General features: G+C 40.1%; 1 protein-coding gene across 2 annotated transcripts in view; it reads left to right on the top strand.

The window, feature by feature from the left end:
- Positions 1-12693, top strand: part of EXOC2 (exocyst complex component 2) — a 119965-nt gene that overhangs the window by 78071 nt on the left and 29201 nt on the right. For both annotated transcript variants that reach the window (XM_070747169.1, XM_070747170.1), the window contains exons 21-23: positions 2265-2331; positions 4296-4412; positions 8046-8187. In XM_070747169.1, coding sequence (XP_070603270.1) covers positions 2265-2331; positions 4296-4412; positions 8046-8187 — 326 coding nt within the window. The remainder of the gene's footprint in view (positions 1-2264; positions 2332-4295; positions 4413-8045; positions 8188-12693) is intronic.

A 12693-nucleotide genomic window follows, 5' to 3' on the forward strand; every position in this document is an offset into this window, starting at 1 on the left:
AGCAAAGTGGGGTGGGGAAAAACGGGAAGAAAAGACTCATGGAGCTCAAGGAAAGAGAAAGGTGTGGGGGAGATGAGCAAAGTGGGGTAGGAAAAAATGGGAAGAAAAGACTCATGGAGCTCAAGGAAAGAGAAAGGTGTGGGGGAGATGAGCAAAGTGGGGTGGGAAAAAACAGGAAGAAAAGACTCATGGAGCTCAAGAGAGGAGAAAGGTGTGGGGGAGATGAGCAAAGTGGGGTGGGAAAAAACGGGAAGAAAAGACTCATGGAGCTCAAGGGAGGAGAAAGGTGTGGGGGAGATGAGCAAAGTGGGGTGGGAAAAAACAGGAAGAAAAGACTCATGGAGCTCAAGGGAGGAGAAAGGTGTGGGGGAGATGAGCAAAGTGGGGTGGGGAAAAACGGGAAGAAAAGACTCATGGAGCTCAAGGAAAGAGAAAGGTGTGGGGGAGATGAGCAAAGTGGGGTGGGGAAAAACAGGAAGAAAAGACTCATGGAGCTCAAGGAAAGAGAAAGGTGTGGGGGAGATGAGCAGAGTGGGGTGGGAAAAAACGGGAAGAAAAGACTCATGGGGCTCAAGGAAAGAGAAAGGTGTGGGGGAGATGAGCAGAGTGGGGTGGGGAAAAACAGGAAGAAAAGACTCATGGAGCTCAAGGAAAGAGAAAGGTGTGGGGGAGATGAGCAGAGTGGGGTGGGAAAAAACGGGAAGAAAAGACTCATGGGGCTCAAGGAAAGAGAAAGGTGTGGGGGAGATGAGCAGAGTGGGGTGGGAAAAAACGGGAAGAAAAGACTCATGGAGCTCAAGAGAGGAGAAAGGTGTGGGGGAGATGAACAGAGTGGGGGGGACAAAAACAGGAGGCAGGGACTCAAGAGAGGCTCTTTTCACCTTGCTTCGTTGGGACTCCCTCCCCCCACTCCGTTCCCCTCAGTTTGTCTGCTCACCCCTTTTTTTTTAAAGCCTTAATATTTTGGATTCTCCTAATGGGCTTGCACACATTATTGGCTTTTCCATTGATTCCTATGGGAAACATTGTTTCATCTTACGGACTTTTCACCTTAAGAACCTTGTCCTGGAACCAATTAAGTTTGTAAGACGAGGTATCACTGTACAGTGATCCCCCGCTCGTTGCGAGGGTTCCGTTCCAGGACCCCCCCGCAACGAGCGGGTTTTCGCGAAGTAGCGCTGCGGAAGTAAAAACACCATCTGCGCATGTGTAGATGGTGTTTTTAACTTCCGCAGCGCTAGCGAGGAGCCGAAGATTGGGGGCGGCGCGGGTGTTTTACAACGTCGCCACCGACATGGGGGGCTCGCTAGCACCCCCCGAACCCCCATCCGCTGACTTCTAAAGCGGGGAAGTTCGCTAGGAGTCAGCGGAGAACGGCGCGCCTGCTTTAAAATGATCGGAGCCAGCCGGCTCCGATTGTTTTAAAGCAGGCGCGCCGTTCTCCGCTGACTTCTAAAGCGGGGAAGTTCGCTAGGAGTCAGCGGAGAACGGCGCGCCTGCTTTAAAACGATCGGAGCCGGCCGGCTCCGATCGTTTTAAAGCAGGCGCGCCGTTCTCCGCTGACTTCTAAAGCGGGGAAGTTCGCTAGGAGTCAGCGGAGAACGGCGCGCCTGATTTAAAACGATCGGAGCCGGCCGGCTCCGATCGTTTTAAAGCAGGCGCGCCGTTCTCCGCTGACTTCTAAAGCGGGGAAGTTCGCTAGGAGTCAGCGGAGAACGGCGCGCCTGCTTTAAAACGATCGGGGCCGGGCGAAGGGCGAGCGGGTGGGCGAGCGGGTGGCCGGGCGAAGGGCGAAGGGCGGGTGAGCGGGTGCTGGGGGGGGCTTCGCCCTCCCGCCAGCAAGAGGGGGAAGACCCAGGGAAGCCGCCCAGCAGCTGATCTGCCCGGCGCCATCTACGCATGCGTGCCCATAGAAAAAAGGGCACGCATGCGTAGATGGTATTTTGACTTCCGGGTTCAAAATTCGCAAATTACCCTGTTCGCAATGGTTGGGGACGCAATAACCGGGGGATCACTGTATATGTTTAAATTAGCTGCCCAACTCTAGTGAATTCATGTTCTTCAATATGGGTTCTGTGCAAAGGAAAAATTACGGTACCCTATATTAACTTCAGGCCTCTTAAAAAAAACCTGTATATATTTAACTGGTTTTTTTAAAAGAATCCATGTTAGTTAAACTTATTAGAGTTATTAGGAAACAAATATAAATTTATAATCCTAATACCAAAATGGATTAATCACTGATTACTTGCAAAATTCTTTAGTCTTTCAGGTGACATCTCATCTTCAGATTTATTTGGAAGCATCCATGAAGATTTCAGTTTGTCTGTAGTAAGTATTATTGATATCCATTAAACCCCAAATTAAGAGAAATTATGCTATAATTCGTTTAGAAGTATGTTATGTATGTATATTGTGCTACTTTTATTTCTTTACAATATGGAAATATTGTTAGCAGAGCATGTTTTGCAAACTGTAATAAAATAGAAATTCGTGGTTGGCTAGCCAAGAATTTAGATGTGTGCTTTAATTAAAAGCTTGCACAAACTCTTAAATTGGCTCATAACTTCAGATCAGTTGATTTATTTGCATATACAGTTGTACACAAAAGTTTAGGCATCTCTGATTAAGTTGTCTGTTTCATCCATCCCTAAATGAACAGAAGCTGATACAACCTCTTTGTGGTGGAAAGTTAAATGACATCTTTCTTCACATTTGAGTTTTCGGAGAGGGGCGGCATATAAATCCAATAAATTGAATTGAATTGAATTTGAATCAATATTGACTATTTATATCCTATTATTTGTTGAATGGGAAAAAAATAAATACAGCAGATGCAGAAACTTGGTCCCGTTTTTGGCAGTTAATTACTTCTGCTATTTTTCAGAGTTGAAGATGGTAAAAATAATTGATTCATTAAGATTAGCTAGCTAGATAAAAGATACTTTGCCAAGGGAACAAATACTTTCTTTTCCTCTCCAATTGTGATTGTCTTCTGTCTATTTTGCTTCTTCTAAGCAACGTGTTTGAAAAATCATACTTAAAAGTAGGAAAAAGCTGCAAAAAAGTTTTTTTAAGCTTTCTGCAATGGAGAATCTGGAATAGCAAGAAAAAATCTCTGCTAAAACTGTCACACTGCTAGTCAGATCTACAAAGCAAAAGCCATGAATCACTGGAAACAACCTGCTGAAAAATTTAGCTGACACTATAATAATTATTTCTAGGTCCATAGTGAAGCATCACATATACAACCATGATCTAACCTTTTCTCTGAAATCATTACAAAATAAATTATGTAAACTATGCCTTCCCCGTAGGAAAAAAAACCCATTAAGCCTGAAACATTTAGGAATATAGTTCTTTGGATTAATGAAAGAAAAATTGAACTGTTCAACCATGGCCACAGCCACACAAAAATTTGAGGGCGGGGAGGGGCAGATGTGAAGCATTTGAAGAAAAGACTCCAGTAGATAGCATTAGGATAGTCCTGTCTTTTGGAGTTTTTCAAGAAATTTGTGAGGCTGGAAAGAAGAATAGACTTGTAAACATCAACTTGTACATGATGGTATTCAGTACTTGATCAAGAAACCAAAATTGAAAGGTTATGATAGTTCAGTAAGGCAATAGTCCAAAGCATACTTTAAACTTAATCATGAAATATTTATAGGAAAGAAAGATTATTGTTTTGAAATGGCTTTCAAAATATTGAACATGGCTGAAAATCGGTGGGAATATATAAAGCATGCAATGCATACAAAGAGAGACAAGTTTATATTTGAGCTAGAAGAGTTATGCGAGGAAGTGGGGAGTGGGAATTCCAAATTTAAAAAAACAACAGCAACCCACTCTTAACTAGAAACAGGAAACATTAGGAAGCTATCACTTCCTTTAAAAAGATGTTATAAAGTACTGACTGGAAGATGTCCAGATTACATTGCTAGGCTCACTGTTGTTGTTTTTCTTCTTTTGATCGGTAATCAGGTGTGCATTCAAATTTGATGTTTCAAATCTCAAAACACATTTGAATGATGCAGAATAGTTTTTGGCAGAATAGTTTTTTACATAAATTCAGTGATTATGTACACTCTTTTTGTGAATATTTCAATTGTCAAGGATCTGGTTTTTCTGGACATATAATGAAATTAATAAAGATGTTAAAGGTTCTATTTAAGAACTATTTAAACTTTTAACTGGTTAGCATTTGCCTTTTCTTGTGTACCATTAGGGCAAACTGATTGGTATGTGCATTTTCTTCTTAAAGAACTTCCCTTCATTGGATCCTTTTTTTTATTTAGGAACGAAGGCTTTTAATTGTCATCAGTAATTGCTGCTATTTGGAACGTCACACATTCCTTAATCTAGCTGAACACTTTGAGAAGCATGGTTTCCAAGGAGTAGAAAAAATTATTCAAGTAAGTATTTTCTGACTACAGATGAGCAGCATGGTGGCCTAGAGGTGAAGATGCTCACTTCCCACTCAGAAGGTTGAGAGTTCAATCCTAGGCAGCAGCAGATGTCTCTCTATCATGGCGCAGCGAAAAAATATCTACTGTGCACTCCACGTAGGCGCCAGGAAGGGCATCTGGCCAATAAACGCTCAGTTCAACTCAGTCGCCCCGACTCCACCCTAAAACAAAGGGATTCGAGGATCATAAAAAACAAAATTCTTACAACTGATATTCAGATGAAGTAAATTCACAAGATTAAAAGAATTTATAAAAAGTGAAACAATTTTAGAACATTCTCATTTTGTCTTCAACTTATGACCAGAGTTGGAACCAAAATTTCTGTTGCTTAAGCAAGGCAATTGTTAAGTAAGTCACGACTGATATTTAAAGTCTTTTTTGCCATTGTTGTTAAGCGAATCACTGCAATCACAACAGTTGTTAAGTGAATCTGACATCCTCCATTGATTTTGCTTATCAGAAGCCAGTTGGAAAGGTTGCAGATGGCATTCACATGACCCTTGAGACACTGAAACATAGCAAATACATGCTGATTGCCAAGTGGACAAAATTTAAACATTGACTATGGGGATGCCAGGACTAGTCATAAGTCACTTTTTTTCAGTGCCGCTGTAGCTTTGAACGAATCGTCATAAGTTGAGAACTAACTGTGATGGCTTTTTTTACTTTAATTATACATTTGTGATTTATGTATTTTCATAGAAAAAGCAGGAATTTCAAATTGTAAAATGAATCAAGAAATAAATTGATCCCAACTACTAAAACTTATCATCCACCTATTTTCAAAATACGTTTGTTAAGAATGAAAAAGCAAAAATTATGAAGTGCAATATAGTCAGAGTTTGGTATCCTCCACACTAATCACATGTAAGTCTAAAGTTTAACCTAGCCTGGGTATAAAGTCTTCAATATAGGGAATCTCAAGCAAGAGGATGTACTATGACCGTGATGGTGAACCTATGGCACACCTGCCACAGGTGGCACGCAGAGCCATATCAGAGGGCACGCAAGGCATTGCCCTATGACACCTCCAGCTCACATGTGTGCACTAGCCAGCTGATTTTTGGCCTTGGGGAAACCAAGGAGGTTTCAGGGAAGCTTCCTTGAAGCCCCATAGTGCGAAAAACAGCTCAATGGGCAAACCAGAACTTCTGGTTCAGCTGTTTTTTCATCTTCGCGGGCTTCAGAAAGGTCTGTGCGCATGCACAGGGATGGGGGAGGATTGTGCGCATGCACCGAGGGCAGCACAGGGGTGCACATGCATGGGGGGAGGGAACAGGTGTGCACATGCATCCCCATTCTCCAGTGCACTGCTAAGAAGAGTCCGACATGGCTCAACTCTAGTTGGTTGCTAGGGACTGAGTTTTAATTTATGCAAGTTGAAGAGCGCCCTCTAGCTGCCCAGAAGGTCGGTTTTAAATTCACCATCACGGTACTAGGACATTTTTTTAAAAAAAAAAAATAGCAATAATAGAACAAGACTTTAGAGCCCTCTCTAAGAATTTACAGAATCAGCATATGGCCCCCAACAATTTTGGTCCTCATTTTACTGACTTTCCATCTCACTTCTGTTGTGAGCTGCTACGAGTCATCGGAGAGGGGCGGCATACAAATCTAATAAATTATTATTAATTATTATTACTTCTGGAAGAAAAATATACATGGTAGAGCTGTGAATACTTTTAAAATGATTTGGGAAAAAGAACTCAAGCAAACACAGCCTCTGTTCACTAAGCAGCTACATTTTTTTTCAGGCTTTTCACAAATGTTTTCAATGATACTTGGTACTCGATTACTTCAAAATCCATCAAATTTGGTTATTTTGATAGGATGTTGTCCCAGTACTCAGCGTTTGCTTAGTATTCGGTGTGCTGCTATAGAAAGAGGGGGGCAGTTGTGGAGAATGGACAGGAAGTCAGCCATGCTGGGAAGGTCGCTGCAAAAGCAGGGGGATGGACAGAGGTTGAACAGAAAGTTGGGCATGCTGGAAAGGTCACTAAAATAGGAATAGGGAGAGACAGAAATTTCTAAAACCCATTGCAGCTCCCAGAACTAAGTACAGTGGTACCTCGTGATACGAACCCCCCATGATACGAACATTTTGTGATACGAACTGGGGGTTTGGAATTTTTTTGCCTCTTCATGCGAACTTTTTTCGACTTACGAACCCATCGCAGATCGCAAAAAGGCACTCTGCTGGGCGCCGCCACCCGGCTGTCACCTTTTAAAACAGCCGGAGGGCTTCTCGGCGTTCTCCTGAGCCCGAACCTGAACTTTTCGGGTTCGGGAGGCCACCGAGAAGCGCTGCCGCCCGTCTGTCACCTTCTGAAACAGCCGGGGGTCTTCTCGGCGTTCTCCCGAACGCCAAACCCCGAAGTTCGGCAAAAGTTCAGGTTCGGGTTCTGGAGGCCGCGGAGAAGTGCCCGGCTGTTTCAGAAGGTTACAGCCGGGCGGCGGCGCCCAACAGAGCGACATTTTGCAATTTTTTTCCCCCTTGCACACATTAATTGCTTTTACATTGTTTCCTATGGGAAACATTGTTTCGTGTTATGAACTTTTTGCCTTACGAACCTCCTTCCAGAACCAATTAGGTTCGTAAGACGAGGTATTACTGTACCAAGGTATCACTGTACTTAAGAGGTGAGTTAATGATGATGTTGCTTTAATGTTTTTATTAATGAAAAAACCCACATCATTTTACTAAAGAATAGATCGTCTTGCAAACATTTCCCTTATTGGATGCCCTCTGCCTGTCAAACTGGAATTTAATGTTTCCCATTGTGAAGGAAAGTGAATCTGATTTTGCCAGTGAAGAAGGAATGAGTGAAGTGTTAAGAAAGTAACCTTAAAAAAATAGTATTGAGAAAGAAGAAAGCAAGAGAAAATTGAATTAATTTCGTTTGGCATTGGATGGGGAAAAGCAGAAACACTGACAAGCTTTCAAGATTTCTTTTAATATATTGTATAATAATCAAATACCATTTCTAGAATGGCTACAATTCCTGTTCTACTTACCTTGCCAACTTTGAAAGAATGGCAGCCATTCCAGTGTCATTTAATTCAAATCATACTAATAAAATATACATAGACCATTATTTCAAATGCTTTATGTCACTTTAGTTATCAAATTCAAGTGGTTTAAGACCATGAAATACCAATTGCTACACCATGTACCTTGCTTTCTTACACTGGAATTCTTACATTAATTTATTTCTTCCCTTTTGAAAGTTTAAAAAACAGTTTTTCTTGCATATCATTTTGTAGATGAGAATTACAAGCCCAAAACAACAATACAGAAACAGACAAAATCTTTGTTGTGTATAGTAAATCTTTTCCTGTATAGTAATAGAATTAGATGCCTTTTTGCCATTGAGCCAGGTGGGAATTTGGGAGAATTGTCCAATACTGTATTCTGTTTTTGTAACAGAGGTAACTTTGGTTTATATAAGCCAGTATGTTTTATATTGATTGACCAAAAAAAGCAATTAAGCTAACTAGTACATCCGCATGATTAAAGAATGTGGCATGTACGTTCTTTCAATTAATATTATTAATGTCATGGTTATGTCCCTATTTTAGGTTAGTATGGATTCATTAAAAGAATTAGATCAACGGCTGTTTGAAATATACATTGAGCTAAAGGCTGATCCCATAGTAGGTTCATTGGAACCTGGAATTTATGCTGGTTACTTTGATTGGAAAGATTGTCTTCCTCCAACAGGTAAGTATTAGTAGAATGCTTGGAATAAATAATATGGGTAAATGTGGTTTAACAGTTTCAAATATTCCGCATTCCCTGAAGAATGTGTGTGTATAATATATATACACACACATTTTTATTATAGTACTCATTACTTGAGACCTCACAGCTCAGTGTCTGGATTGACTCATATTTATAAGAATCCTGTGCTGATTCATTTTTACATTACAAAGATTCACAACATTGCTGTTGGCAGAATGAATTAGACATGTAACTGTTTCTGCACACATAAACAGCTTCAGCCAGTTCTGCAACTCTGGGAGTAGAAAGTTATTTAAGATAGAGGGAGGCAGAAATGAGCTAAGGAACCCAAGATCAATAGATTTCCAGATGATTTAAAGTAAATCAGCAAGAATCTCCCAAATTCCAGTTGTTTAAAAACAGCAAAATTTGATTGCATCCCATGTAGATGCTCATTTTCTCCAGGCTATGATAAAGATAATGGGCCAGTTGGCTAATTAAGTGACATTTTTGTTTTGAGTGGTAGTTCTGAGGAAAAGTATACAGACTTAATCTGGATATGAGTAGACACCTTGCATGATCAGGAATCCTAATAATTGGTAGTCATTATGAATATAATATAGCCGACCCATTAAAAATCATCACTTGTGGTGGTTATAAAGTAAGTTTCATGTAACCCACCTGATTTTACCATCTTTTTTGCAGTAATCATTAAGCAAATCACCATGGTCATTAAGTTGCCATTGTTAAATGAATTCTTTTTCACTATGACACATTTTTACCGAAAACTAGAAGTAAATGCCACTATTCAACAACATTTCTATTAATTTTTGAATAAACACGAGTTTAAATCTTCTTTCAAACCCCAGCTTCCAACCATGGTTTTTGATACCTATGCTGTACTCTTCCCAAAATTTAAGAAGTTTTATTTTCACAGTGAATATATTGATATGTCTTGTTTAATTTCTGGGCTGTAACTGCTCACATTGGAGGTTTGAATTTGTAGAACAAGCTGGTTCAATGCATGAATAACGGCATTCATGGGGTAATTAGTTTTGTCATATAAAGTGTTCCCATATTGTATGTCTTTCCTGGATCTTTAGAATACTGTACAGTGTTCCCTCGATTTTCGCGGGTTCGAACTTCGCGAAACGTCTATACCATGGTTTTTCAAAAATATTAATTAAAAAATACTTCGGGGTTTTTTCCCCTATACCACGTTTTTTCCCACCCAATGACATCATATGTCATTGCCAAACGTTCGTCTGCCTTTAAAAAACATTTTTTAATAAACTTTAATAAATAAACATGGTGAGTAATAATCTAAATGGTTGCTAAGGGAATGGGAAATTGTAATTTAGGGGTTTAAAGTGTTAAGGGAAGGCTTGTGATACTGTTCATAGCCAAAAATAGTGTATTTACTTCCGCATCCCTACTTCGCGGAAATTCGACTTTCACGGGCGGTCTCGGAACGCATTCCCCCGCGAAAATCGAGGAAACACTGTATTTCCTTTTAGAAGGCAAACCAGAACTCTGCTTTCCCATGTTACACCTAAAAGCAAGATTATTAACTATGTTAGAATGAGGTAAAACAGGTTGTGTACAAGTTGGGTATGCAATGTTCGTTTCCGAAGCAAAGCACAACAAGATGATTTGGCTGTGTTACAGTACATATCTAATGTAAAGATTATGGCAAGAAGCGCTTCAAAATATTATTAACATTTTGCTGAGCTTACAGCTTTACATTGAGATTATTCAAAATGTTCTTCAAAATGTTCAGATCACTAAATTCTTCTGTTTTCCTCTTCTTGACTTCATTTGTAAGCAGTGTTCCCTCTAATTTTTTTTTGGGGGGGGGGCGGAAAAGTATATTGTCTGAGCGGCAGTCCCTTTGGGACTGGGCGGCACAGAAATAATAAATGAATAAATAAACAAACAAACAAACAAATAAAAAACCCACCCTGTTTTGCCTCAGAGAATTTCAAAATAAAATACTGTACTGTGTGTCTATAACAGTGAGCTCATAATAGGGCAACTCTATCAATATCAAAATGCCACTTAAATAGTTGAGCTAGTTTCAAACTAGATTTTGATTTTCTTTCTCTCTTCCTTACTCCCATTCTTTTTCTTTCTCTTTTCCTTCCTCTCTTTTTTTCTATCTGTTTCTCTCTCTTCCTCTCTCTCTCCTTCCCTCTCACTCTTTCCCTCTCGGCTTCTGGGCAGGTTTGAAAAACTCTGAGTTGATGATGATTTTTAAGTGAGCCATGGCTCACTGCTCAGCTTAGAGGGAACTATGTTTGTAAGCTTATTAGATAAGTCTAATTTTTAACCTATATTTAGCTCATACCAGAAAAAAAATACAGAAAATGTTTTATGTTGTTTTTTCAATACTCAAGCTGAGTATTTGAGTGATAGTTTTATGTTGTTTTTTCAATACTCAAGCTGAGTATTTGAGTGATAGTTCTTTAAGAGAAATGGAGGGATTCATGAATGACCAAAAACATTTATCATAATGTCCAAGAGACAACACAAGTAAAATATTTTGTATTTACAACAGTAAGATAAAGTTTAAAACTCCTACAGGATGGCTTCAGCTCATCACGGCTACATTGACATCTCCATGGTGTTTTTCCTGCAACAATATGTAAATGATATTGCCATTATCTTTTTCTGGGTGCTTTTAATTTCCCAGTCTAACCTTCATTTTTGGGATTTCCTGATAGCCTTCCAACCAAAATGTGATCCTACTCTTTTTTTTCAAGATTGGTTAATATCAGCTAAAAACTGCCTCTCAATCCTGATACAAATTTAACCATTGTTCTGGGCATTTAACTCATTGTTTATTTCTCTTGGGCTTGCTGCAGATGTTCTCACCTAAACTGAAAGCTTTTCTTTCCGGAAAATATAATCTTTGACCAAGTTTTAATTGACCTCCACAGAGTGTAACCTCCTCACATTTTCCTGCATTTTATATAATCTAGAAAATAGACAGGGGATATTATTACTATGTGATTGCAAACAGTAAATTATGTCACAATTAAAATAAAGCAGCAGATTCTCACATTTATTACTGTATTTTGGCCCTCATTTAGCAGCAGCCTAAGCTAGCATCCATTCACAAACATGACAGTAATAAATGGTAATAAAAAACGGACCAATGCTTTCATGTTGCTTATGATAATAAAAAACCTTTGCTGTGAAACTGAGAAAGTTTGATCAGTTTTAGGCAGCTGGTAAGGCAGCCAGAATTCTAATCAGCTAACTGAACTCACACAGCTGAGTTTTTTAGGAAAATGTATCATAAAAAACAGTCAAGAGACTGATTGCATTGGCAAGGCCTCGGAAATAAAAGTACCGGTAGCTTAATTTTACCAGAATTGGGTCACTGATAAAGGAAAATAAAGAACTAAATATTAATTGGCTCCAGTTTCCAAGATACAGCTTCAATTCAAAATTGCATCAAAATAATTCCAAATTACAAGGGGGATGTGTGATTATGCTGGTGGAATCTCTCCCCCTGGTTCATCACATGTCCAAAGGGAAATAGTCTAAATGAGAGTGTAAGAAGTGAATTTTCAGTGACACGTTTGCATCAAGTGCTTTATAGGACTTAAGCAAAATTTCCACACGTTTTTCATAGTCATCTGCCCCTGGTGTTATCAAAATGAAGCTAAATTTATACACTTCCATGTGGTATCATTTTCATTGTTCTAACATACTTTGGTAAGAGGTTGGCCTCATGATCGTTTAGACACCTCCCTCCCTTGTAGGCAAATATAATTGCCTGTGTATAAATCTTCATTGTTTATTTATTTATTTTTATTTATTTATTTATTTATTTAGTCCAATACATAATACACATTGGAGAGAATAGATATGTAATAATATAAGTAAAGAAAAGAATAGAAGAAAAGATATAAAAGTATAGGTGAACATATTTAAAAGGAAGAAAAGATAAATGAGATAAGGAGAGACAATTGGACAGAGGACGGAAGGCACACCGGTGCATTTATGCACGCTCCTTACTTACCTCTTAGGAACCTGGATATATCAAAATACAGTGATCCCCCGTTTATTGCGTCCCCAACCATTGCGAACAGGGTACTTCGCTATTTTTCAACCCGGAAGTCAAAATACCATCTACGCATGCGTGCCCGTGGGCACGCATGCGTAGATGGCAACCGGGAGATCAGCTGCTGGGCGGCTTCCCTGAGTCTTCCCCCTCTTGCTGGCGTCAGCGAGGAGTTTCCCCACCGCCCACGCAAACTCCTCGCTGCCGCCCGCCCTTCGCCCGCTCACGCCGTTCATTCTCGCCGCACGGGCCTGTCCACGCTGTCTCTCGGCGCTTTCCAGCTGAGTCCGGGAGCGAACTCGCTCCCCGACTCAGCTGGAAAGCGCCGAGAGACAGCGTGGACAGGCCCGTTCCTTGGCGCTGTCACTCGGGGCTTTCGTGCTGAGTCCGGGAGCGAACTCGCTCCCCGACTCAGCTGGAAAGCGCCGAGAGAC

This window comes from Erythrolamprus reginae, chromosome 3, assembly GCF_031021105.1.
Source record: "Erythrolamprus reginae isolate rEryReg1 chromosome 3, rEryReg1.hap1, whole genome shotgun sequence".
NCBI classification, from domain to species: domain Eukaryota; kingdom Metazoa; phylum Chordata; class Lepidosauria; order Squamata; family Dipsadidae; genus Erythrolamprus; species Erythrolamprus reginae.